General features: G+C 49.3%; 1 protein-coding gene across 1 annotated transcript; it reads right to left on the bottom strand.

The window, feature by feature from the left end:
* On the bottom strand, positions 1 to 27,637 carry Rcan3 (RCAN family member 3). Its single transcript, XM_045149094.1, has 5 exons — positions 27,266 to 27,637; positions 17,219 to 17,452; positions 4,534 to 4,707; positions 2,515 to 2,686; positions 1 to 1,371 (listed from the first exon to the last, which is right to left on the bottom strand). Exons 1-5 carry the CDS (start codon positions 27,635 to 27,637, stop codon positions 1,187 to 1,189), a joined length of 1,137 nt encoding a protein of 378 aa, XP_045005029.1. The 3' UTR covers positions 1 to 1,186.

Here is a 27,637-nt window from a genome sequence, read left to right as displayed (position 1 = left end):
GTATCTGGCTTATGTGGGACCTGGAGAGTCAAACATGGGTCCTAAGGCTTTGCAGGCAAGAGCCTTAACAGCTAGGCCATCTCTGCAGCTCCCTCAAAATATTTTTAAAAGTGTGATTTCTTCCCCTAATTCATAGAAAAATAGAATGCCTGACCTTTCTTTCTGAACAAGCTGACATGTTTAAATACTGAGCCTGAGTGCTCACTCCTGTGATTCCAACACTTGGAATCCCAGTGGATTCAGAACCAGTGTGTGCAAAATGTATTTCAGGCCAGCCTGAGCTATGGAGTGAGAATTTGTCTCAAAACAAATGGTAATCCATTCCCAATTAAAATGACCTTCAGAAAATCTGGTTGTCTTTTCTAGTTTAAGACTCAGGGTGATGTAAATATACACAGAGCAAAGAAAATCTCAAGAACTAGTAGGTAAGCCAACATCAGGAAGGGCAAGATAAAAACTGGCGAGTGAAGACAGCTGTCACTCACCAGGCTGGAATATGGAAGGCAGCAGCCATCGAATCTGTCAGGCAAGTCTCCGGTGATCATGTCCCACTTCCAGAAGTGGTTCCCCCAGGGAAGCCATGCCCGAAGGAGCCTGCCCGGGAACAGGGCGGACCGTGATCTACAATTTCAGCCCTGCCACTTGTTTATGATATTCACATCCATTTGGCATTTCTTCCCCAAGAACAATGGAAAAAATAGCTGAGGAATGTGATTTCTAGGAACGTTTCCATTAATCAGTTTTCATACAAAAAAAAAAAGTCAAAAATATTGAGTAACAATCAACCTCTGATCAATATGTTGGTTAGAAGCTATGATGCTGGTACAAAAAACACCCAGCAGATTCTCCAAATCGTAGCACTTTCTTAAATCTGTAAAAATGGCAGTGTACTAAATGACTACAGCTCTGGGCTTTGGTACCCAATGGTCTGTGGATAATCAGGGACACTAACTGCTGGGGAAGGGATAGTTGCCACATCCTGGGGACAAATTCTTTCACTTAAAGTGCCATTTAGAACGTTGTTCAAAACTCTACACAGGTGGAAGCACCCACTATTCTATCCTGCCAGGCTGGGCCTGTCGAAGCCAGGCCTGGCTGCCCACAGCACCCCTTGCTGCACGCAGCGGTAGGAGGCGCAGACACAATGGCTAGGCTGTGGCTGGCAGTGCCCCTCTGCCAGCGCCACTCACAGAGCACAGTCCAGTGGCTGCGGCTCGCTCGGCGCTGCCGTAGGGGCATCAGGACGCCGTGTCTGTGTGATTTTCTGCTTTGGGTTCTTTGTGTCTTCTTCCTCTTCAGTTTCACTTTCACAGACATGAACCACAACACTGGGAGTGGACTCAGTTCCTGCGTGCAGTTCGTATTTCTCCCCTGCAGAGAAGCAAGCACCGTAGAAAGCTTCATTTCCAACACAAAGAACTGTCCCTTCTCTCCCAACTTTCTGTTCTACCGAAGTATTTATTGCATTTAATAAAGGGTCTCAGGGGCTGGAGAGATGGCTTAGTGGTTAAGGCGCTTACTTGCCTGTGAAGCCTAAGAATCCAGGGTCAGTTCCCCAGTACCCATGTAAGTCAGATGCACAAGGTGGTGCATGCTTCTGGAGTTTGTTTGCAGTGGCTATAGACCCTGGAAAGCCTATTCTCTCTATCTGCCTCTTTCTCTGTCTCTCACATAAATAAATAAAAAAAAATTTTAAAGGGCCTCTAAACCAGGTGTGGTGGCGCACGCCTTTAATCCCAGCACTTGGGAGGCAGAGGTAGGAGGATTGCCGTGAGTTTGAGGCTACCCTGAGACTACATAGTGAATTCCAGGTCAGCCTGAGCTAGAGTGAGACCCTACCTCAGAAAACCAAGAAAAAGAAAGGGTCTCTGGCTGGTTTAGCAATTAGGCACTTGCTTGCAAAAGCCTGCTGGTCCAGGTACAATTCCTCAGTACCCATGTAAAGACAGCTCACAAAGTGACACATGTGTCTGGAATTCATCTGCAGTGGTAAGAGGCCCTGGCGCATCCTCTTCATTCCTCCTCCCTCCTCCGGGGGTGTGTGTGTGTGTATTTAAAGTTATTTATTGAGAGAGACAGAATGGGAGCGCCACGACCTCTACTACTGCAAACAAACTCCAGATGTTTATATGCATCCTGAGGAATCAAACCCTAGGCTTCGCAGGCAAGTATCTTAACCACTAAGCTATCTCTCCAGTTATATGTCTATTTATTTATTTAAAGACAAGATTTCATGAAACCAAGGCTGGTTTGAAACTCCTGATCCTCCTGCCTGCCCCTTCCAAGTGGTGGGATTTACAAGCATGCCAATATACCATCTAACCCTTATAGCCATGCTCAGCAAACCCAGGCTAAGCAACCTGCTGAAGCTTACAGCAGGGGACAACACCCACCCAGAATGTGAACCCAGTGTGACTGCACCTGCACTCCATCACAGGGCCAGACTCCCGCTGCTGAATACAGTCTCCAACACAGAAAGCTTCTGGAGACAACAGCACAACCTATATCTGTTACCTGGCCCCAGTTTGGAGACTGCACAGAGCAAATCATAGTTGATCACAGGCATGGCGTCTTCACTCTGCTTCCACCCCACCGGCGGAGAGGCCGGAGGGGAGATGAGGAACTGCTTGGTGGGCTGTGGTGGCAGTAAGTAGGACTTGTCCCGAGCCTCCCCGGACACCTGCACCTGCACAGAAAGAAGGATATGCTCACAGCCACTTTGCAAACAGAGCTGTGCTTTCCTCATTTCTGGATTGATAATTACTGTCACTTTTGGGAGAAGAATTAAGTATGAGTCTCAGACGGTCTGCAATCTCCCAGAAGGGTGCACTGCACAGGAAGGGGTACACGTATCACGTACTCAGTAAACATGGGTGGAGCCAAAGAGCAAACAGATGAACAGGGCTTCTTGCTCCATCTGGATCCCAAGTGTCCCTCAGAGGCCCACATGGTAAAAGCCTACTCCAGGAAGGTGGTAAAGGCTTCAGGAGGTGCAACACTGAGAGGTCTTTAGTTACTGGGAGTGCACCCCGAAGGTGACAGTGGAGCCCCAGCCCTTTCCTTCTTCTGCCTGAGGTGAGTGTGGTCTGCCATGATATGTGGCCCTTGCCACAGGCCAAAAGCAGTAAGGCCAATCAGCTATTGACTGAAATCTCAAAACTGTAAGCCAAGAGACCTTTCTTCTTTATAAGCTGGTGATCTTGGGTGTTGGTTACAGTGGTGGGAAGCTGGCTAACATGCTACTAAATTTCAATCTTAGGAGGAGAAAATTACTTTCTTATTTCATTATTATTATTATTATTATTATTATTATATTATTATTTTAGGCTGTTGTATCTCTCTAGCCCAAGCTGACCTAGAATTCACTATGTAGTCTCAGGGTGGCCTTGAACTCATGGCGATCCTCCTACTTCTACCTCCCATTGGGATTAAAGGTGTGCACTACCATGCCTGGCTTTAAATTTCAATCTTAAAAGGAGAAAATTACTTTCTTGTTTCATTTCATTATTATTATTATTTTAGGCAGGGTCTCACTGTAGCCCAGGCTGACCTGCAATTCACTATGTAGTATCAGGCTGGCCTTGAACTCACAGTGATCCTCCTACCTGGGCTTACTGAATGCTGGGATTAAAGGTGCGTGCCACCATACCTGGATCCTCTCTTATTTTAAACTCTACCTCAAGAGACTACCAGAAAGAATGTCTAGATATCAATTTCATTTAGTTTTCACTTGGAATGCAGGGTGACAATTAAACTGTCTGTTTATTGCTGTTTGAGACAAAGTCTTGTTATGTAGCTCTGGCTGTCCTGGAACTGTGTCACCCAGGGGAGCCAAGAAATCACCATGCTCCTGCCTTCACCTCCCAAGTGCTGGCATTACAGGCATGTACCACTATGCAAAGCAACAAACCTGTCTTTTGTTGTTGTTATTGTTTGTTTAATTAGAAAGAAAATTGCATTAAAAAATACAACACTTCATGAGTGTCATCTAATGCTATCATACCATCAAGTCTTTTGAGAAAACCACTGATTTCTCAAAAGGCCATGCCTGGCCTTTGCAGGACTGGAGTAAGGGGAGCTAGTGCTTACTACCCACAGCATGCGGGACAGGCTGGAGAAAAAGGGCCTTTCTGTGTAGTTCCATGCCCCCTGCTGGCCAGGGTTGGATCCATAGCTTCTTTCTTGAAGGTTCTGCATATGAATCACAGAACACAGAAAATGATCTCCCACTATTTTTCCCCAGGACGTCATATCCCAAGTGCCATTACGAATGCAGAGGAGAAAATGAATCCACTAACCCCATGGTGCCAGATAAACAAATTCCTTTAATGATCAGTCTCAGCAAAACAAAGTTAAAGGCTAAATACACTCTACAGATAAATAAAAACGCATCTACAAAGGACATTTTTATATTTTCTCTTATTGGGATATTCCTTTCAGAAACCTTTGACACAGTGGGTTAGGCAAGGGAGCTGGAAGCGGCTGGGGATGGGGTATGGAAGTCGGGGGCGCGGCCAGCCTGCCATGATGTACCTGCGCAAAATACAGCTTCAGTTTCTTCCCGTTGAAGTCGGCTTCGTGGAGTTCTATTCGAGCTCTCGCCGCCGCTTCCGGTTTGCTGAAGTTGATTCTAACTCTTCGAAAGCTTTTGAACAACTGGAATGTCACTTGGTCGTCATAGAGGGTGAAAAGTGCTTCAAACCTCTCCTAGGAGATGCAGAGCAGCAGGGAAGAGAGAAGGGAGAAAAATAATCAGGATGTGCAAATCTGGCTACAATGCACTTTACAAAGGAGGGGCCTCAGAGAGCCCCAGCCTCAGGAAAACAAAACAAAACAGAGTTCTAACAGTTCATTTTCCCCTTGATGTAGCATTGGGATAGTTAACCTCTTGCTGTCAATTTCAAAGGATTTGGAATCACCATGGAGCAAATCTCTGTTCTTCCCTATGAGGGATTTTTTAGATTAGATGAGGTAAGAGGACACACGCTAACTGTGGGCAGCGGCATCCCATGGGCTGGGTTCCCGGCCTGTATGAAAAGGGGAATGCTAGCTGAGCATTCAGCATTGGTCGCTCTGTTCTATTTCCTCCCTGCTGGTGTGATGATGCCAGTCAACTTCCTGTTCCTGTCGTGCTTTCGAGAGGCAGAGGTGCAGAAGTGGGAGGATCACTGTGAGTCTGAGGCCACCCTGAAACTGCACAGTGAATTCCAGATCAGTCAGCCTGGGCTAGAATAAGACCCTACCTTGACACAGCAACAAAACAAAAAAAACCCCACGAAACATGGGGAGTTAACTGATGCAAAACTGTTATAGGTTGAGCACATTTTAAATAGTTGCACTTGCCTGCAAAGCCTAACAACCTGGGTTTGATTCCCAAGTACCCACAGAAAGCCAGATGCACAAAGTGGCACATGCACCTGCAGTTTGTGGTGGCTAGAGGTCCTGGTGGGCGCGGTGTCTCTCTCCTTTCCTCCCTCTCTCTCTGCTTGTAAGTAAGTAAATAAATAAATCTTTTCCGACATCAATACAGTGTTCACAGTCCTGGATTGCAGAGGACTTTGGATTTTGAATTAGGGACACTCCATCTGCATCCTCTGAGGCAAACTGTAAAGGTCCTCAAGGTAGCTTTTCCCAAGGTCACCCCTTACAAGTTGGCATTAGAACAGAAGAGAGGAGACTGCAGACAGCTAGTAATAATGAACACTGCTGATGGGAACTAGGGAGATGATGAAAATGAGTGTGACCAACATTAAGAACACACCTGTTTGCAGATCGTTCAATCCAGATTCAATAGTTCTTCTTTTCTTAAAATTTAATTTTAATTTATTTGTTTTTCAAGGTAGGTTCTCACATTAGCCTAGGCTGACCTGGAATTCACTATGGATCCTCAGAGTGGTCTCAAACTGACAGCAATCCTCCTAACTAGCAGAGCACCGGCCTCTGCCCTCGCCAGCTCTGCATCTGGGCAGTACTGACATCCCAGCAGTGCACCGGCCTCTGCCCTCGCCAGCTCTGCATCTGGCAGTACTGACATCCCAGCAGTGCACTGGCCTCTGCCCTCGCCAGCTCTGCATCTGGCACTACTGACATCCCAGCAGTGCACCGGCCTCTGCCCTCGCCAGCTCTGCATCTGGCACTACTGACATCCCAGCAGTGCACCGGCCTCTGCCCTCGCCAGCTCTGCATCTGGCACTACTGACATCCCAGCAGTGCACCGGCCTCTGCCCTCGCCAGCTCTGCATCTGGCAGTACTGACATCCCAGCAGTGCACCGGCCTCTGCCCTCGCCAGCTCTGCATCTGGCACTACTGACATCCCAGCAGTGCACCGGCCTCTGCCCTCGCCAGCTCTGCATCTGGCAGTACTGACATCCCAGCAGTGCACCGGCCTCTGCCCTCGCCAGCTCTGCATCTGGCACTACTGACATCCCAGCAGTGCACCGGCCTCTGCCCTCGCCAGCTCTGCATCTGGGCAGTACTGACATCCCAGCAGTGCACCGGCCTCTGCCCTCGCCAGCTCTGCATCTGGCAGTACTGACATCCCAGCAGTGCACTGGCCTCTGCCCTCGCCAGCTCTGCATCTGGCACTACTGACATCCCAGCAGTGCACCGGCCTCTGCCCTCGCCAGCTCTGCATCTGGCAGTACTGACATCCCAGCAGTGCACCGGCCTCTGCCCTCGCCAGCTCTGCATCTGGCACTACTGACATCCCAGCAGTGCACTGGCCTCTGCCCTCGCCAGCTCTGCATCTGGCAGTACTGACATCCCAGCAGTGCACCGGCCTCTGCCCTCGCCAGCTCTGCATCTGGCACTACTGACATCCCAGCAGTGCACCGGCCTCTGCCCTCGCCAGCTCTGCATCTGGCACTACTGACATCCCAGCAGTGCACCGGCCTCTGCCCTCGCCAGCTCTGCATCTGGGCAGTACTGACATCCCAGCAGTGCACTGGCCTCTGCCCTCGCCAGCTCTGCATCTGGCACTACTGACATCCCAGCAGTGCACCGGCCTCTGCCCTAGCCAGCTCTGCATCTGGCAGTACTGACATCCCAGCAGTGCACCGGCCTCTGCCCTCGCCAGCTCTGCATCTGGCACTACTGACATCCCAGCAGTGCACCGGCCTCTGCCCTCGCCAGCTCTGCATCTGGCAGTACTGACATCCCAGCAGTGCACTGGCCTCTGCCCTCGCCAGCTCTGCATCTGGCACTACTGACATCCCAGCAGTGCACCGGCCTCTGCCCTCGCCAGCTCTGCATCTGGCACTACTGACATCCCAGCAGTGCACCGGCCTCTGCCCTCGCCAGCTCTGCATCTGGCATTACTGACATCCCAGCAGTGCACCGGCCTCTGCCCTCGCCAGCTCTGCATCTGGCACTACTGACATCCCAGCAGTGCACCGGCCTCTGCCCTCGCCAGCTCTGCATCTGGCAGTACTGACATCCTAGCAGTGCACCGGCCTCTGCCCTCGCCAGCTCTGCATCTGGCAGTACTGACATCCCAGCAGTGCACCGGCCTCTGCCCTCGCCAGCTCTGCATCTGGCAGTACTGACATCCCAGCAGTGCACCGGCCTCTGCCCTCGCCAGCTCTGCATCTGGCAGTACTGACATCCCAGCAGTGCACCGGCCTCTGCCCTCGCCAGCTCTGCATCTGGCACTACTGACATCCCAGCAGTGCACCGGCCTCTGCCCTCGCCAGCTCTGCATCTGGCAGTACTGACATCCCAGCAGTGCACCGGCCTCTGCCCTCGCCAGCTCTGCATCTGGCACTACTGACATCCCAGCAGTGCACCGGCCTCTGCCCTCGCCAGCTCTGCATCTGGCACTACTGACATCCCAGCAGTGCACCGGCCTCTGCCCTCGCCAGCTCTGCATCTGGCAGTACTGACATCCCAGCAGTGCACCGGCCTCTGCCCTCGCCAGCTCTGCATCTGGGCAGTACTGACATCCCAGCAGTGCACTGGCCTCTGCCCTCGCCAGCTCTGCATCTGGCAGTACTGACATCCCAGCAGTGCACTGGCCTCTGCCCTCGCCAGCTCTGCATCTGGCACTACTGACATCCCAGCAGTGCACCGGCCTCTGCCCTCGCCAGCTCTGCATCTGGCACTACTGACATCCCAGCAGTGCACCGGCCTCTGCCCTCGCCAGCTCTGCATCTGGCAGTACTGACATCCCAGCAGTGCACCGGCCTCTGCCCTCGCCAGCTCTGCATCTGGCACTACTGGCATCCCAGCAGTGCACCGGCCTCTGCCCTCGCCAGCTCTGCATCTGGCAGTACTGACATCCCAGCAGTGCACCGGCCTCTGCCCTCGCCAGCTCTGCATCTGGGCAGTACTGGCATCCCAGCAGTGCACCGGCCTCTGCCCTTGCCAGCTCTGCATCTGGCAGTACTGACATCCCAGCAGTGCACCGGCCTCTGCCCTCGCCAGCTCTGCATCTGGCAGTACTGACATCCCAGCAGTGCACCGGCCTCTGCCCTCGCCAGCTCTGCATCTGGCAGTACTGACATCCCAGCAGTGCACCGGCCTCTGCCCTCGCCAGCTCTGCATCTGGCAGTACTGACATCCCAGCAGTGCACTGGCCTCTGCCCTCGCCAGCTCTGCATCTGGCAGTACTGACATCCCAGCAGTGCACCGGCCTCTGCCCTCGCCAGCTCTGCATCTGGGCAGTACTGACATCCCAGCAGTGCACTGGCCTCTGCCCTCGCCAGCTCTGCATCTGGCAGTACTGACATCCCAGCAGTGCACCGGCCTCTGCCCTCGCCAGCTCTGCATCTGGCACTACTGACATCCCAGCAGTGCACCGGCCTCTGCCCTCGCCAGCTCTGCATCTGGCAGTACTGGCATCCCAGCAGTGCACCGGCCTCTGCCCTCGCCAGCTCTGCATCTGGCACTACTGACATCCCAGCAGTGCACCGGCCTCTGCCCTCGCCAGCTCTGCATCTGGGCAGTACTGACATCCCAGCAGTGCACCGGCCTCTGCCCTCGCCAGCTCTGCATCTGGCACTACTGACATCCCAGCAGAGCACCGGCCTCTGCCCTCGCCAGCTCTGCATCTGGCAGTACTGACATCCCAGCAGTGCACTGGCCTCTGCCCTCGCCAGCTCTGCATCTGGCAGTACTGACATCCCAGCAGTGCACCGGCCTCTGCCCTCGCCAGCTCTGCATCTGGCACTACTGGCATCCCAGCAGTGCACCGGCCTCTGCCCTCGCCAGCTCTGCATCTGGCAGTACTGACATCCCAGCAGTGCACCGGCCTCTGCCCTCGCCAGCTCTGCATCTGGGCAGTACTGGCATCCCAGCAGTGCACCGGCCTCTGCCCTTGCCAGCTCTGCATCTGGCAGTACTGACATCCCAGCAGTGCACCGGCCTCTGCCCTCGCCAGCTCTGCATCTGGCAGTACTGACATCCCAGCAGTGCACCGGCCTCTGCCCTCGCCAGCTCTGCATCTGGCAGTACTGACATCCCAGCAGTGCACTGGCCTCTGCCCTCGCCAGCTCTGCATCTGGCAGTACTGACATCCCAGCAGTGCACCGGCCTCTGCCCTCGCCAGCTCTGCATCTGGCAGTACTGACATCCCAGCAGTGCACTGGCCTCTGCCCTCGCCAGCTCTGCATCTGGCAGTACTGACATCCCAGCAGTGCACCGGCCTCTGCCCTCGCCAGCTCTGCATCTGGGCAGTACTGACATCCCAGCAGTGCACTGGCCTCTGCCCTCGCCAGCTCTGCATCTGGCAGTACTGACATCCCAGCAGTGCACCGGCCTCTGCCCTCGCCAGCTCTGCATCTGGGCAGTACTGACATCCCAGCAGTGCACTGGCCTCTGCCCTCGCCAGCTCTGCATCTGGCAGTACTGACATCCCAGCAGTGCACTGGCCTCTGCCCTCGCCAGCTCTGCATGTGGCACTACTGACATCCCAGCAGTGCACCGGCCTCTGCCCTCGCCAGCTCTGCATATGGCACTACTGACATCCTAGCAGTGCACCGGCCTCTGCCCTCGCCAGCTCTGCATCTGGCAGTACTGACATCCCAGCAGTGCACCGGCCTCTGCCCTCGCCAGCTCTGCATCTGGCACTACTGACATCCCAGCAGTGCACTGGCCTCTGCCCTCGCCAGCTCTGCATCTGGCACTACTGACATCCCAGCAGTGCACCGGCCTCTGCCCTCGCCAGCTCTGCATCTGGCAGTACTGACATCCCAGCAGTGCACCGGCCTCTGCGCTCGCCAGCTCTGCATCTGGCACTACTGACATCCCAGCAGTGCACCGGCCTCTGCCCTCGCCAGCTCTGCATCTGGCACTACTGACATCCTAGCAGTGCACCGGCCTCTGCCCTCGCCAGCTCTGCATCTGGCACTACTGACATCCCAGCAGTGCACCGGCCTCTGCCCTCGCCAGCTCTGCATCTGGCACTACTGACATCCCAGCAGTGCACCGGCCTCTGCCCTCGCCAGCTCTGCATCTGGCACTACTGACATCCCAGCAGTGCACTGGCCTCTGCCCTCGCCAGCTCTGCATCTGGCAATACTGACATCCCAGCAGTGCACCGGCCTCTGCCCTCGCCAGCTCTGCATCTGGCAGTACTGACATCCCAGCAGTGCACCGGCCTCTGCCCTCGCCAGCTCTGCATCTGGCAGTACTGACATCCCAGCAGTGCACCGGCCTCTGCCCTCGCCAGCTCTGCATCTGGCAGTACTGACATCCTAGCAGTGCACCGGCCTCTGCCCTCGCCAGCTCTGCATCTGGCAGTACTGACATCCCAGCAGTGCACTGGCCTCTGCCCTCGCCAGCTCTGCATCTGGCACTACTGACATCCCAGCAGTGCACCGGCCTCTGCCCTCGCCAGCTCTGCATCTGGCACTACTGACATCCCAGCAGTGCACCGGCCTCTGCCCTCGCCAGCTCTGCATCTGGCATTACTGACATCCCAGCAGTGCACCGGCCTCTGCCCTCGCCAGCTCTGCATCTGGCACTACTGACATCCCAGCAGTGCACCGGCCTCTGCCCTCGCCAGCTCTGCATCTGGCAGTACTGACATCCTAGCAGTGCACCGGCCTCTGCCCTCGCCAGCTCTGCATCTGGCAGTACTGACATCCCAGCAGTGCACCGGCCTCTGCCCTCGCCAGCTCTGCATCTGGCAGTACTGACATCCCAGCAGTGCACTGGCCTCTGCCCTCGCCAGCTCTGCATCTGGCACTACTGACATCCCAGCAGTGCACTGGCCTCTGCCCTCGCCAGCTCTGCATCTGGCAGTACTGACATCCCAGCAGTGCACCGGCCTCTGCCCTCGCCAGCTCTGCATCTGGCAGTACTGACATCCCAGCAGTGCACTGGCCCTATGCATTTACCAACTCTGCTTCCACGGAAGGAACCAACTGTGGGCGGAATGACGGTAGCTATGTCTGTACTTAACGATGTGCAGACCTCGTCCATGTCGCTATTCCTTAAACAGCAACATGTAGCAATAATTTCTGAAGTTGTTATACCTTCTCAGACATTAATAATCTAGAAATAAAGTGTACAGGAGGATGAGAAAAGATTCCATGCAAATACCATGCCATTGTATACAAGGGGCTTGAGCATCTGTGGAATGTTAAATCTACAGGGGTGCTGGAACACAATTTTCTACAGATATCAATGGACAAGTATACTGTCCTCTAGTTCACAGGCATGAGGCATCTTTTCATTAACTTATGTCTTCTACATAAAGCTATTATTTATGTCTTCTCGAATTCCTTTCTGCAATGCTGTGCAGTTTCCATGTACACAGTAGTGACAGCGAAGGGGGCAAGCTCTAGAGAAGCTGGGCTGTGTAATGCCTGTAAGACAAACTCAGTCAGGCTTTATTCCTGCTCTAAAGATCTGATTCTACAGTGTTTAATCTAGCCTTGAAGCTAACTAGATCTTACTTATTCTTGGCTTGAACACCACTATGGATTCAACTAAAGAAACATGTACTGAGACCTGATAATCTTCTAGTACCTGTTAAAAATACATACAGTTCAGTGTAACAGAAAGTTCTTCCCTAAACCTTTACAATACCCCCCACCACCACCACCATACTCAGTATCAAACTCAGGGACTTACACAAGCTACCCAAGGGTTCTACCATTGAGCTATACCCCAGCCCTAAGTCTTCCAATTTTGTTAATTTATTTATTTAGTGACAGAGTTTCATGTAGTTCTGGCTAGCCTTGAACTTCCTGTTGCCTCCACCTCCCAAGTTCTGGGATTACAGGTGAGCACTACCATGGCCTGGTTTATATGGTGCTGGGTACTGAACCTAACTGAGTTACATACATCCTCAGTTCCAAAGAGAAGCAAGACTAATGTGCCCTTATTTTAAGAAATGGAAATTGGGATTGAGAAAAAATGAGCCAATATAACCACACTGGGACAAATTCTAAACTGTTAAGTAAAAATGAAGTATTAACTCAACAATGGACACTTAAGTCTTATATTTGGCCAGCCAGGCCAAATGAGCCAACAGGTGCAACAGTGGCATGTCTGTCATGGTGGAAACCAACTGCCCTCTAATTAGACTAGAGGCCTGCTTCAAAGGGGGGGGGGCATACATCCCTGATACTGAAAACTTAAAACAGCAGTAGTCATGAGCCCTAGGGGTGTAACGTCTGCTGTTGTCTGGCTAAATGTATATACTATGCTTATCAAACTGCCCAGTAAGCACTTCTCTTAATGTTCATACCCTTATATTAATGCTATTCTCACTTTTGGTAGAGAATCTTCTCTTTTCAGTTGGCAGTGACCTTGGGATGGCTCAGAAGGCATCATGGTGCTGGAAAGAAGTGACTGGAGTGCTCAGTACTGCAATATCTCTATCACACCTTCCAAGGCTCAGGGTCTATTGTGGAAGAGGTGGCAGAAAGATTGTAAGAGCCAAAGGAAGGGTAGGACTTCTTACAATGTGCTGCTCCAGACACAAAATGGCCTAGATATCCATGACCTCACAGTGCCTGACACTACCTACACAAGACGATCATAATAGGAAGAAAAGATCATGACATCACAATAAAAGAGAGACTGATTGAGATGGGGAGGGGATATGATGGAGAATGGAGTTTTAAAGGGGAAAGTGGGAGGAGGAAGGGTATTACCATGGGATATTTTTTTATAATCATGGAAGTTGTTTTTTAAAAAAATTGAAAAAAGAAAAAAAAATGAAGTATCAAGGCTGTAGTGCTCCTGACAAAGCAATTGCCTAGCTCAGCACATGCATGGAAACAAACAGCCATGATGCTAAGTAACTATGAGTGAAAAGACAAGCCTTTCCCTTAGATTCTTCTTATAGCTTGTTTTCTCAGGATTGCATTCTCCCATACACTTTAATCACTGCTAGGTTACTCACAACACTGAATACAGTGTGCGTGCTGTTTACTAGTTACTATGCGGCACTGCTGAGGGAGTAACGACAAAAATAAAGGTCGGTATGTGTTCAGTACAGACACAAGCTTTCCTAGTATGCTAACAGTGACTGGACTCATGGATACTGCATCCACTCCCTGAGAGACATGGAGGGCTGAATTAATACTATCAAGATTAATTTAATTATCTTTAATATAAAAATCTAAAGCTCGGGGGCGGCTGGAGAGATGGCTTAGTGGTTAAGCGCTTGCTTACGAAGCCTAAGGACCCCAGTTCGAGGCTCAATTCCCCAGGACCCACGTTAGCCAGATGTGCAAGGGGGCGCACACGTCTGGAGTTCATTAGCAATGGCTGGAAGCCCTGGCGCGCCCATTCTCTCTCTCTCTGTCTGTCACACTCAAATAAATAAATAAAAATGAAACAAAAATTTAAAAAAAAATCTAAAGCTTTTAAAAGTATGAGGAAAACGGAAAGGATGATTTCAAAATTGGTAAATCGATTGAACTAGGGAACAAAATAGTATTTGTACATGAAAACCACCTGTAAAGAAAGAGAATTTCCAGGGCTGGGGAGATGGCTTAGTGGGTAAGGTACTTGCCAAGCCTGAGGTCCTGAGTTTAGATCCACAACACCTACATAAAACCCAGTATGGTGATGGACATTTATAATCCCAGCAAGATATGAGGCCAAAACAGATTTCCTGAAAGCTCATGGGGCAGCTCGCCTGGCCTACTCCGAGATGACTAAAAGGCCTTGCCTGCCTTAAACAAGATGGAAGGCAACGACTGATGCCCAGGGTTGTTCTCTGATCTCCACACATGTTGTGGCACATGTGTCTGTATCACAAAAACACACATGTACACATACACAAAGTTAGGGGTGAGGGTATACAATTCACCCCTTGCTCCAGGCAGGCTTTCTCTGTGGTGTCCTCACTATTTTGCCTGTCAGCTGAGCTTCCCAGTACACCTGAGCACCAGCCCTTTGCTCAGAAGCCCTGGGGATCCCACAGAAGGGCAGCTCCTGTACTTGATATTCGTGGTGCTTGTAGGATAGCTCATACCCACCTCTCAGCCCAAGTGTCCTAGTTTGGCCACTTACCAAGTATGTGTCAACCACACAGAAGTGCCTGCTACTTGACCTGGCCTACATTTTCCTCGGGCTCATCAGTACATCCCGTTTCCTCTGGCTCAAATTCCTTCCTCTGCTATTCACAACTCTTCTCTAGCAGCACTATGGAGGTCCTTTATTCCATCTGGCTGTGAGCCCGCCACCTTTGGTACATCAACGGACTTCCAAGTGCTTCTAACGGCACTAACGTTCCATGGCAGGGCTGTGTGCCCTGTGACACACTGTGTATTCCCATAGCAACTGGCATGGGGCCTCATTTGATGCAGATACTCTAATATGTACTGAGTCAAACTTGATTGACTTCTGCCCCCAGAAAGCCACCGAAAGGACAATTCTTTGTGAACACACATAGAAAAGTAAAGGACCAAGCCAGGAGGCAGAGACAGAGGCTAGTTTGGCCACCTACTGAGAACCAGGCCAGGACATGTAATTTCAGAACACAAGCAAACAGAAGGGGGTGGGGAGACGGAAAGGTCAGTGCTGTACTTTGGGAAAAATTCTCAGAACATTAAAAATGAGTAGCAGTGGCAGAAATACTTTACTTTTGTGAAATTAAGATCTGTAGGAAATAAAAATATATATATTTTTAAAAAGACCTATAGGAAGGGCTAGAGAGACAGCTTAGCGGTTAAGGCACTTGCCAGCAAAGTCAAAGGACCCAGGTTTGATTCCCCAGTACCCGTGTAAAGCCAGATGCACAGGGTGGCACACGCATATGGAGTTCATTTGCAGTGGTTAGAAGCCCCAGTGCACCCTATCTCTATCTGTTTTCTCTCTCATTCTATCTCAAATAGATAAATATTTTTTAAAAAGATCTGTAGGAAGGGCCAAGCCAGGTGGGTCATGTCTGAAATCCCAACACTCAGGAAGCTGGAGTAGGAGGACCACTGAGAGTTCAAGACCAGCCTAAGGTAACAGTGAGTTCCAAGTTTGCCCAGGCGAGGGTGAGACTGTCTTAAAAACCAAAACCAACCTAAAGATCTATAGGTGGGGCTGGGCAGGTAGCTCAGTTGGTAAAGTGTCTGACCTGCAAGTATGAGGCCCTGAGCTCAATTGCCAGAACCCACATGAGAAAGGCAGGACATGGTGGCACGCACTTATCATCCCAGTGTCAGAGAAGCAGAGGCAGGCTCCTAAGGGCTCGCTGTCCAGGCTGCCTGGCCTACTTGGGGAGTTCTAGGCAAATGAGAGATCTTATCTCAAAAAATGGTGGACACCACCCAATGAACAACACTGGGGGTGTCCTCTGGCTTCCATACACACATTCACATATGTGCCTGTGTATCACCACATGCTCAGGCATGCATGCATGCACAGGCGCACACCACAGAGCTATATGGTTGAATTGGGACTGTGACTCAATGGTACGGTATTTACCTAGCATTTGTGACATCCAGGATTCCATTCCCTGCATCACGAAAGAAAGAAAAGGAAAGAAGAGAAAAGCAAAGAGAAGAAGGAATCTATATTTTGTGAGGTCATGATGGAAACACACACAAACACATATACACACACTGTCTTTCCAAGTAAATAATAAATGAACTAAAGGAGAGTAACCTTAATAATCTTATTTTTCCTTTCAGGTTGAGAAAGTAACACAAGAAATGTTAACTAGCAAATAGTAAGTAGTCCTGAGGCCAAGAGAAAGCCGAGTCCCTTCTTTGGTAAGTACATATCCAAAGAATAGAAAACCAAGCCAAAAACATCCTGAGTTTAGAGGCCAGGCAGGGGGGCATCCATATGCCTGTGACCCCAGCTCCAGAAGACAGAGTTAGATGGCTGCAGGTCTGAGGTCAGCCTGGTCTACACAGAGTTCCAGTCCAACCGGAACTAAAAACAAAATAGCATGAGCCTTTTCCTCAATCACAGTCTCCAAAAACCAACGAGTAACTGAATAAAAAGCAAATTTAGGACTGTAGAGACATCTTAGCGGTTAAGGTACTTGCCAGTAAAGCCAAAGGACCCAGGTTTGATTCCTCAGTACCCATGTAAAGCCAGATGTACCAGGTGGTGCATGCATCTGGAGTTTGTTTGCAAGCTGGAGGACACACCATAGCTTCCATGAGAGCATGCCCATGCTCTAACTGCCCCATTCTCTTTTTCTCTCTCGCACACACATATAAATAAATTCACCATATATGTGTGTGTATGTATATATGTATATGTGTGTATATATATGTATATGTTTTTTGAGGTAGGGTTTCACTCTAGCCCAGGCTGACCTGGAATTCACAATGTAGTCTCAGGCTGGCCTGGAACTCAAGGCAATCCTCCTGCCTCTGCCTCCTGAGTGCTGAGATTAAAGGCGTGCACCACCACACCTGGACAAAATAATATATTTTTTTTAAAGCAAGTTTTGAGTTGGGCATGGTGGTGCACGCCTTTAATCTCAGCACTCAGGAGGCAGAGGCAGGAGGATTGCCTTGAGTTCCAGGCCAGCCTGAGACTACATTGTGAATTCCAGGTCAGCCTGGGCTAGAGTGAAACCCTGTTTGAAAAACAAACAAAAAGAAAAAGGCAAATTTAATAAGACTTGACTCAGCCTCATTCAAAGCTGGTGCTTACTGAAGCATCTGAGGAGAAGAACTGGTTTTGAAACCCGGTCTGTTTCAGACGTACACTTCTAAAACACAATCAAAGGTCTAGGAAGACACACACCTTTGGTCTTTAATTTTCTGTGCCACAAACGCCTGGACAGGCTGGGTGTGTGCTTACCTTCTGCTCTTGGACCTCAAACACCGCTTCATGGACACTGCAAGCAAAAAGTGAGGTGGGCAGGTCACTTAAATCCATCATTTCCTCCAAATCATCTTCGTTTTCACCAAAAACCATCTCTTCTTCCTCTTCCTGGTCACTGCTACAGAGATCGGACTGGCTGTCATTCCAAGATTTCATAGTGTCCCTTGGCACTGTCCCCAGACAACAGGTCTTCTCTGTAGACACCCACTGCTGGAAAAAGAGAAAATCACCTAGAGATAAACTCCACAGGCTGTGCAAGGGTGTGATCAATCCATTCCTCAAGACAGCAACTCATCAAGTGAAGTGATTTTATCCAGGAAAAATCAATCAGCGTTTAAATCAATTCACTTCAGTCTTCACAAATGAGGTTTTCTATCTATAAATCTGATTTGCTTAGCATATTTTATGGGGCAATGATATTTGAAAAAAAAAGCAAGTGCTTTCTAGTGAGAGTGGTTAAAAAAAAAGGATGGTATAAAAGGAGACCATATCAATATGTACACTAGTTTATGAGCAGTGGGAGGGGAGATGTGAGCCAGAACGGCCTTCACATATTTGTTTTGGGTTTCAGATGGAAAATATTGGAGGTGGCCCAGCAACATCAAACCCACACGGATCTGCTCACCATCTGCACCCTGAAATATGGTCTGTGATGCGCAGGATCTGCCTTTCTTGCCCAGAGTGTTCTTTTGAATATGCTCTCAAAGAACAAAATGAGTCAGGATTCAGAGTTCCCTATCAAACTAGTCTTTGTGAACATGTATTAGACACTTCTACACAGTACACAAGATTAACATCAAAGACAATCCGAGATGTGCCTTTTCTGAACTCTGACATGGGCTGCGAACACATGGCTTAGATGGGGCATGTTACAGAATGGTTCCTATAGGATAAAGATGGAGGGGTCCTCACTAGTCTACTCTATCAATCAGGACTCATCTGGACTTGGTTCTGTCAACATTCTGAGTATGGGGCAGGAACTCGGGTGGGTCGCTACATGAAAAGACACAGTTCTTGCCCACCAGGCAAGCAGGCCTTTTCCCAAGAGGACTATCCGGTGCACGCTCACCATGGGCCTTGTTCCACTGACTGTTACTGTGTGCCTCTCCTCTCCCTCAGGACACAAGCGTGTTCCACAGCTCCTCCACCTGGTTCTACTTCCCCTCCATTCACCCGCCTCTCCACCTTTCCTGCTACTTCCTGGAAAGAGTAGACACATTTGCCATGCTCACTTCCTCTGCCACTCCCTCTTGGCTCCAACTGCCCTCCCTACAGGCAGCAATGGTTTCCAGAGCGCCTGAACCTAATTGCAGGTCCCTGCTGCCTGCAGCAGCAAGTTCTCACTGTCCCCTCCCATGCACTCCCGGCCTCGCCCTCTCGGTGCCTGCCAGCCAGGTTTTCCTTCTGCTCCTTCCCTACTGCCCCTTGGAGGTTTCAGCTCCAGCCTCCTCTGGGCTTAGGTTTCCAGAGTGGTTGAATGGCATTGGAGCCTTGACTTCTGAGCTCTCAGCTTAGTGACCTGCTCCTCTGGGCCTCTGCCCCCACCCCAGCAATATGCCAGTGCTATCTTCATTTCACACAACTGCTCCTAAACCACGTCAGCACCAAAGGGTAGGGAAGCAGGAGCAGACTCTGGGGTGCTACAAAGGATGGGTAACCGGGAAAAGTACCATGTTCCCAGGAGACTCTGAGCTGCCTCTTGGTAGTTCCCTACACACACAGTCCCCCGCCAACACACTGTGGACCTCGGCTCCACCTCTCTCCAGAGTTCTACACACACATCTTTAGCTTTGTGCTGAACAACTATCAACTTGGGTAGTCCACAGGCCCTACAATCATTTTTAGCTGAGTCCTTTAATTTCATGGTTGTGCCGGAATTTTCCAGTCTGAAGGAAGCCCTGTCAGGAAGCGGTATTTTACTGCATCTTTCTTATTATAAACGCTTCCTCAAGTCTAGGTCAGGCAGGGTTTGTGGCTCTCATAGCACTCTGTTCCCATTTCTGCTCTATGCTCCTGTTGTGATTGTTTGCAATTCACTCCTAGCTACAGACTCCCAGTGCCTCTACATCCCCAAGCCCCCACCCTCCAAAGCCTCAGCCCTCAGCTGCTCAGTAAGGGGACTGAACCTGAGTAAGCAGCATGGTAGTAACCCCAGCCGCATGGCAGCTGGGGGGGAGGGACAGGGAAATTCAGTTCTTCATGGGATGAGAGACAAAGGTTACGGATGGGGCATTAGGGCAAAATGCCATTAACTCACTACTGGATGGTGCAGGAAACGTCAGAAAGGGGTGTGGATCAGGCTGTCGTGAACGTGGTGCTGCAGGGTGCTGACACAGAAGCCTATCAATGTCAGTGGGCCATTAAAGGTGTTTAGGTTGGGAAATGATATAGTTAACCCCTTTTAGCTTTTACTTTTAAAGTTTTAATTTACAAGCAGAGACGGGGGGGGGGGGTGGGAAAGAACATGAATGGAAGTGCCAGGGCCTCTCACCACTACAAACGAATTCCAGATGCATGTGCTACTTTGTGCATCTGGCTTTACGTGGATACTGGGTAATCAAACTTGGGTCGTTAGGTTTGGCAGGCAAGTGCCTTAACTGCTGAGCCATCTCTCCAGTCCCCACTCCCCATTTAGCTTTAAGGATCATAAAGAGTGAGTGATTTTTGCATCTAAACTATTAGATGCTCCCCTATTTAAAAGAGGTAAGGGAGGGCTGAAGGGACGGCTTTGCAGTTAAGGCATTTGCCTGCAAAGCCAAAGGACCCAGGTTCAATTCCCCAGAACCACCTTAGTCAGATGCACAAGGGGAAGCACGTGTCTGGAGTTTGTTTGCAGTGGCTGGAGGCCCTGGCACTCCTATTCTCTCTATTTCTCTCCCTTCCTCTTTCTGTCTAATTAATTAATTAATTAATTAATTAAAAAAAGAGGTAAGGGAGCTGGGCATGGTGGTGCATGCCTTTAATCTCAGCATTTGAGAGGCAGAGATAGGAGAATAACTGAGTTCAAGGCCACCCTGAAACAACAGTGAATTCCAGGTCAGCCTGGGCCTGAGGGAGACCCTACCTCGGAAAACCAAAAAAATATATATAATAATAAATAAATAAATAAAAGAGGTAAGGGGGCTGGACAGATTGCTCAGTAGTTAAGTGCACTTCTTGCTCAAGCATGAGAACCTGAGGGGGTGTGAGACTGAGGGAGTTTGAACAATGGGTGTGACCATGCACATTTGTAATCCTAATCCTGTGGGGCACAAGACAGGAGATTGAGAGCTGCAAGCTCCAGAATCAGTAAGAGACCATCTCAAGGAAAAACAGATGGGGGAGTGAGTGAGCAATGAAGGGGGACACCTGACGTTCTTCTCCAGGAGCCACGGCAAGTGCACGGGTGCTGCATTAGCACACACACAACAAAGGCCAGGAAAATGCTGTGCCCAGTGTGTTGGAGTTGGTAAATCAGTGAGCTCTGAATAATAAAATGTGTAATTTGAGAGTCAGGTTATTTTCTATACATACACACACACACACACACACACACACACACACACACACACACAGGTGTGCAGTGCTAAGGATCAAACACAGGGATCTGTGCATGTATGTGCTATCACTGAGTTACAGCTCTAACCCCTTGCCTAGTTTGTTTTGTTTTTAACTTGAGAGAGAAAGAAAGAGAGAGAGAGAGAGAGAGAGAGAGAGAGCGCGCGCGCATGAGCGAGTGAGCATGGGCGCACCAGGCCTCCAGCCACTGCAAACGAACTCCAGACACATGCACTCCCTCGTGCATCTGGCTAATGTGGGTCCTGGGGAATTGAGCCTTGAACCGGGGTCCTTATGCTTCACAGATAAGCGCTTAACCTAAGCCATCTCTCCAGCTCTCTTGCTTAGTTTTTGTTATGTGTGTGTGTGTGTGTGTGTGTGTGTGTGTGTACAGACAGAGGAGGGGAATGGGGGAGAGAAGGAGTGGGAGAAGAGAGAAAACAGAACAAAGAAACCTGAATTTTTTTTTTTTGGTAAATTTTTTTTTTATTTAATTCTTGTTCATTTTATTTATTTATTTATTTGAGAGTGACAGACACAGGGAGAATGACAGATAGAGGGAGAGAGAGAGAATGGGCGCACCAGGGCTTCCAGCCACTGCAAACGAACTCCAGACGCATGCGCCCCCTTGTGCATCTGGCTAACGTGGGACCTGGGGAACCGAGTCTTGAACCGGGTCCTTAGGCTTCACAGGCAAGCGCTTAACCGCTAAGCCATCTCTCCAGCCCTTTTTTGGTAAATTTTTATACACAAAAATAGGTTCTCTAGGCCATTCACATCATCACAACCGGCCGAAACCTGAATTGTTTTTAAAATTTTTTGTTATTTATTTATTTGAGAGTGACAGACAGAGAAAGAGGCAGATAGATAGAGAATGGGCATGCCAGGGCCTCTAGCCACTGCAAAGGACCTCCAGATGCGTGTGCCCCTTGTGCATCTGGCTAACGTGGGTCCTGGGGAATCAAGCCTCGAACCGGGGTCCTTAGGCTTGACAGGCAAGCGCTTAACTGCTAAGCCATCTCTCCAGCCCACCTGAATATTTTTATCCAGAGTTATAAGCTGGCTTTTTATCATATGTTACAAATGTCTGAAAAGCAAGATGGAGTCTATCTGCTCCCAAATTACTTCAGCATGTAAGAACATGATCACTTTCTTGTATAATCCACAGTAGGGGAGAAAAAAAACAACAGGGAATTTAATGATGTAATATTGTCTATATTCAAATATTGTCAGTTATCCCAATAATATCTACAGCAATTTTCCTTTGAAGTTTCGAATAAATTAATTAAATAAGGCATTGAGGGTTGAGCCTACCGCCTCTCACATACTAGACAAAACATTGTACCAATGTGCTACATCCCCAGTCCTTTTTACTTTTTTTTTTTTTGAGAGAGAGGGGGATGGGAGAGACAGAATTGGCATGCCAAGGCCTCAGCCACTACAATTGAAGAACTCCAGACACTTGTGCCACCTAGTGGGCATGTGCGACTTCATGCTTGCCTCACCTTTGTGGATCTGGCTAGCGTGGCATCTGGAGAGTAGAACATGGGTCCTTAGTCTTTGCAGGCAAGTGCCTTTACTGCTAAGCAATCTCTAGCCCCTCTCTTTTTACTTTTGAGGCAGGTCTAAACTGCCCAGTCTGGCCTTGAACTCTCTGTAGTCCAGGCAGTCCTGGAATTTAAGATCCTCCAGCCTCAGCCTCTCCATTAACTGGGATTACAAGCCCAGGTCATCAAAGTTTTTAATGATTATTAAGTCATCTGCATTTGGTCCCAAGATATTTCAGTCTTCCTTTTAGTGCTGCTGTATTTTTTTTTTTTTCACTTACACACCTCTATGTACAGGATAGACTGTGAAATTCCACAGGAACTGCGAACAAGTGAGGAGTCCTTGAGTCTACCCTAGCAAAAGGCAGTTCTATCACCAGACTGCCAAGACTGGCGCTCAGGTCTCCAAGCACTCTGTGTCAGGCAAATTACCCTGTCTCTCTACTTCTGTCTCTTCAATTATGGAATAGAGATGTCACAAATCTTTACCTAATAAAGATGTTAGAATTAAATGAGAAAATATCTGTTAGTATTTAGAACAATACTTGGCATATGGCCAGTGCTCAAAGACTACTTGATCACAGCATGCTCTGTCTATTCACTGTTAGCTGAAACAAGCCCAACAGTTGGCAAAACCATTGGCACAACTGAAATACAATAAAATGGAGGGGGACTCCAAACCCAAGTGCTCTAATTTCAAGCACCAAAAACTAGAAAAGCCCTAACATTTTGTATCACTTCAAGACAAGTATTAGACTTATCAGTAAAGGAAGCTCCTAAACAACCACTGAGGTAGTCATCTGGTCCTAGTGAGAAAACATTTAAAGATTTAAAAGCAGGAGCTGAGGTGGGGGGCCGTCCAGCATGCGTGAAGCCCTTGGGTTTAATCCCCAGCATCACATACACAAGGTGTGGTGTTACACACTTGCAATCCCAGTATTCAGGAGTTGCAGGCAAGAACATCAGGGGTTCTTGGCTACATAGGAAGTTCTAGGTCAGCCTGGCCTACATGACACCCTGTCTCCAAAGTAAGTAAATAAAAATAAACCTTGAAAAAAAGATTTTAAAAGCCCCCCAAAAATCTAAGAGCCTGGAGATGACGGTGGCTTAAAAGCACCTGCTGCTTAAGTATGAGGGCCTGGGCGGGGCTGCAGTCACCTGAGTTTGACTCCCTGGAGCCCTTGTAAAAAGCTGGGCGTAGTCCGTAGTCCGCTGTGGAGGAGGAGGGCAGAGAACTGCAGGTGCTCTGGGCTGAGGGAGAGACCTTGCCTCGGAGAGATACGTGGATGAGTGAGAACAGAGCACCTGCAGTTCTCTGCCTTCTGCACGCATGCTCATGGCACAGTGCAACTGTGAACACACATGTGCACATACCACACATATTCTACACGTACCAACATACATACAAAAAAATAACTAAAAGCAGAAAGGCATTTGTAGCCTTTCTATGATCCCTACAGGATTTTTTTTTAATCATAATGTAATACACATGGTGAGCAGTCATTATCAGACAGATGTTGGCTCTCTTGGCGAAAAACACCATGAGGGGTGTTTTTTTTTTTTTCCTGTTTGTTTTTGTTTGGATTTAGCTTGTCAACTTTGTCAATCATTTCATAATTTCCTGACATCTGGAAAGCAGTTAAATTTGAGAAGGGAAACATGGAAGGAATCACATAAAGTAACTCAGCTGTTAAAAGATAACCTGGGTTTCACTAGGGCAATGATTAAAAGAAAAGACAGGGCTGAGGATATAGCTCAGCTGCAGAACACCAGGAGGAAGAATCTGGATTCCATGCCCATAGCGATCACTGGAGTTGTGACTGCCTTTGCTCCACTCTGCACTAATCAGGGCTTAGCATCGCCTCCAGTGCTGCGGTAGCCCTGGCTGGCTTCTGGCAAATTGTGTCTTCATAGAAACATCAAATGGGTGGAAAAGCTCCAAGGAGCATGACCATCTGCTCTGCCGCAACAGCCTTGTGACAGAAGTAATCCATCAAGGTAGAATGTCAAGCCCTGTCAGCACTGATAAGAAAAAGGTAAATTCTTTCTCTTCTAGGATTTTTTAAAAAATGCTTTCCAACTTGAAAAACATTTAAATATGCTAGCCAGATATACATCTTTGTGAATGTGGTTTTTTTTTGGAGGCAAGATATCACTCTAGCCCAGGTTGACTTGGAATTCACTGTGATCCTTCTACTTCAGCCTCTCACATGGTATTAAAGGTATAAGCCACCACACCTGGCTTTTTTTGTAATATTTATTTATTATTATTATTTGGTTTTTCCATGGTAGGATGACCTGGAATTCACTATGTAGTCTCAGGCTGGCCTCAAACTCTTGGTGCTCCACCTACCTCTGCCTCCTGAGTGCTGGGATTAAAGGTATGTGCCAACACACCCCACTATTTTATTTATTTTTTGACATGTTCAAGCTGCTACCAAAGTAGGGGAAGCAAATATTTACTTTATTTTAACTTCTAATCTAAATTTTCAAAAGACCACCTAGGACTGACAGTGTGGGGGTTCTGAATCCCCTCATCCACCACTTATAGGTAAGGTTCTATTGTTTCTTAGCAGCAGTGGAAAGTAAGCAAATAAACAAAACCTTGATGGAACAGTTATGTAAAATAAGTAACAAAAATTAGATTTTTAAAATATTTCATTTAAAATTTTATTTATTTATTTATTAGAGTCAGAGAGAGAGAATGGGCATGCCAGGGCTTCCAGCCACTGAACTCCAGACGCGTGTGCCCCCTTGTGCATCTGGCTAACTTGTGAACCTGGTTACTCTGGCTTTGCAGGAAAGCACCTTAACAACTAAGCCACCCTTCCAACCTGAGTATTTCATTTTTATTTATTTGACAGAGAAAAAGAGGTAGAGAGACAGAGTAAGAGGGAAAGAGAATGGACAGGGCCTCCACCCACTGCAAACGAATTCCAGATGCATGCACCACCCTGTGCATCTGGCTTATGTGGGTCCTGGGGAATCGAACCTGGGTCCTTTGGCTTTGCAGGCAAGCACCTTAACCGCTAAGCCATTCCTCCAGCCCCGAAAGTTAGAATTTTTTTTTGTATTTTATGTGTTTTTTTGATAACAGGTATCACTTTTACTGACAATCTAGAATTGGTTTTTATTAACATTAAGGTTCCTGATCTACCAGAAATACTGGTATTTGTTAGAATAAGAAAGATAACAGAAATTACAACATGGAATGATCAGGCTTTTTTAATGTTTGGGGCTGGGGGTGTAGCTCAGTAGATAAGACTGCCTGCTTAGCAAGCATGAAGTCCTGACTCCGAGCCCCAGCCTTGCACAAAACTGGGCATGGTGCTGCACACTTGTAATCCCAGCATTGGGGAGGTAGAGGCAAGAGGATCAAGAGTTCAAGGCCAGCCTGGACTACATAAGACCCAGTCTTTAAAAACAAACAAAAAAACAAAAAACTAATGCTTTTTGTCTTGCTGTATATAATTCATTTCCCCTCTACATAATCTCTCAATTTCAGGGGAAGATGGAGCTTGTCTAACCTCTACCTTCTGTGGCTTTTGGATCCAAGTAGCAAACGATATTACAGGCTGGAGATGCCACTATTTCACAGATTTTAAATAAATGGATTTATAAGTTTCACTATTTTTCTCTTTTTTATTTTAGAACAGCAGTTCCTGTAACATCAATTAAAATTGGTTCTTATTTGTTACCCTAATGTTCCTGTGTTTTAAAGCTTTAAAAATACATTTCAATGGGGGGGGGGGTGGGAATCTCATTTCCCCTGGAAGAACTGGAAGCTCCTCCCTGGAGAACAGGCTGGTGCTGACCATAAGAATCTGCTGCATCCGAAGTCCATTTCTCAAACAGCCACACAAAACCTCCACCAAAAATGACGAATTTGCATGAGGCAAAAACACCTCGACTCTGAGTCTTAATAGTTTTTAGTTTGATACACTGTAGTCTTAAAAGACCACTGTTTTGTTTGAGACAGGGTCTTGTTATGTAGTCCAGGCCAGCCTCCTGAATGCTGAGATTATAGGAGTACATCATCACCACGCCCGCTTCTTAGAATAAGATATTTTAAGTCATATGTAATCATAACTACAGATAGCTGCTTCACTGGCCAAAAAGGCGATGGGAGGCTTTTAAGAAATGCAAGGACGTCTATGACAAAAGTTCAAGAAAATGAATGTGCCCTAGTAGGTACCTTTCAAGAAAGGGGGTTGAGAATGTTTTTGGCTTTGACCGCCACACTGCAACCTCACTCTAAATCTTAGTTTGAATCTGAAACACGGGTGGGGGGAGCTGTAAGAATCCTAATCTCTAAAGGAGATGATGAGATTTCCCACGGAAGCTGGAACGTGGCAGGCTAGCAACTGACCTCTTCTGATGGCATTACCTGTCCAGGGAGCGGACAGCAGATGGCAAGTTTGAAGAAGTCAGAATCAAGAGAAGCGCTGACTGATTAACCATGCAAGGTGGGGGAGGGGGCGTCCACCTGCTGCCCTCCCGGTTTTACAAGCCGCACCTTTCCTGCCTTCAGGGACAGGTTGGACCTATCAGCGTTCCAAAAATAAACAAACAAATAAAGTCCAACAGTGGGTGAAGAAAATTGCTGGTGGGTGAAGGAAACCATTTTTGGGGGTGGGGGATTGTTTGCAGGATGCCTCCCTAAAGGTTGCTGGGGAAGACGCTGGGCCCGAGGGGAGGCGATGGATCAGGAGCAGTATCTCCGGGGCTCCGGGCAGTCCCAGACGGATGCTGTGGCAGCTGCAGCAGTTTTAACTTTTGGGGCCTCAGGGGAGCCCCCACCCACAACACACACACACACACACACACACACACACACACACACACACACACACACACTCACACCGCAGCCAGGCCGGCTGCAAAGCCGCTCCTCGCTCCCGAGCGCCGGCCGCGCCCTGCGTGCGACGGGGACACTCACCTGCGCGCACCGTCGCTGCACGAAGGACGCGAGGGCCAGAGAGGCCGGGGGACCCACGGGGCAGCGCGGAGCCCGAGCGTCGCCGAAGTACGCGGCCTGGGGCAGAGGGCCGAGCCGGAGCCGCCGGGCGCCACGCCCTCGACGCCGGCGGGAGCGGGCGGCAACTCCGGCCCAGCGAGGTGGCTGGCGTCGCCCGCGCGCGCCCGCCCGCGCGCTCCCCCGAGCCCGCGCGCCTCGGGTTCTCCTCGGGCTCGGCTCACGGGCGCGCGGCGCAGGCGCACAGGCAGGTGGGCGGGGCCCTGGAGGCTGGGCGGGGTTTCCCGGAGGCGGGGCGTGTTCTGCGCGCGCGCAGTCGCTTTCTGTCGCCTGCAT

Source organism: Jaculus jaculus, chromosome 5 (genome assembly GCF_020740685.1).
Source record: "Jaculus jaculus isolate mJacJac1 chromosome 5, mJacJac1.mat.Y.cur, whole genome shotgun sequence".
NCBI lineage: Eukaryota > Metazoa > Chordata > Mammalia > Rodentia > Dipodidae > Jaculus > Jaculus jaculus.
This window is presented reverse-complemented; position numbering and strand designations above follow the sequence as displayed.

Bases quoted from the DNA above. Each gene is read 5' to 3' on its own strand.
- Rcan3 (XM_045149094.1), bottom strand. From the start codon at position 27,637: ATGCAGGCGACAGAAAGCGACTGCGCGCGCGCAGAACACGCCCCGCCT. The intron at 4,708-17,218 runs GTAAGCACACAC...TGCATCTCCTAG, and splicing joins TTGAGGTCCAAGAGCAGAAG to GAGAGGTTTGAAGCACTTTT. The intron at 2,687-4,533 runs GTACATCATGGC...CTTTCTGTGCAG, and splicing joins TGAAGCTGTATTTTGCGCAG to GTGCAGGTGTCCGGGGAGGC.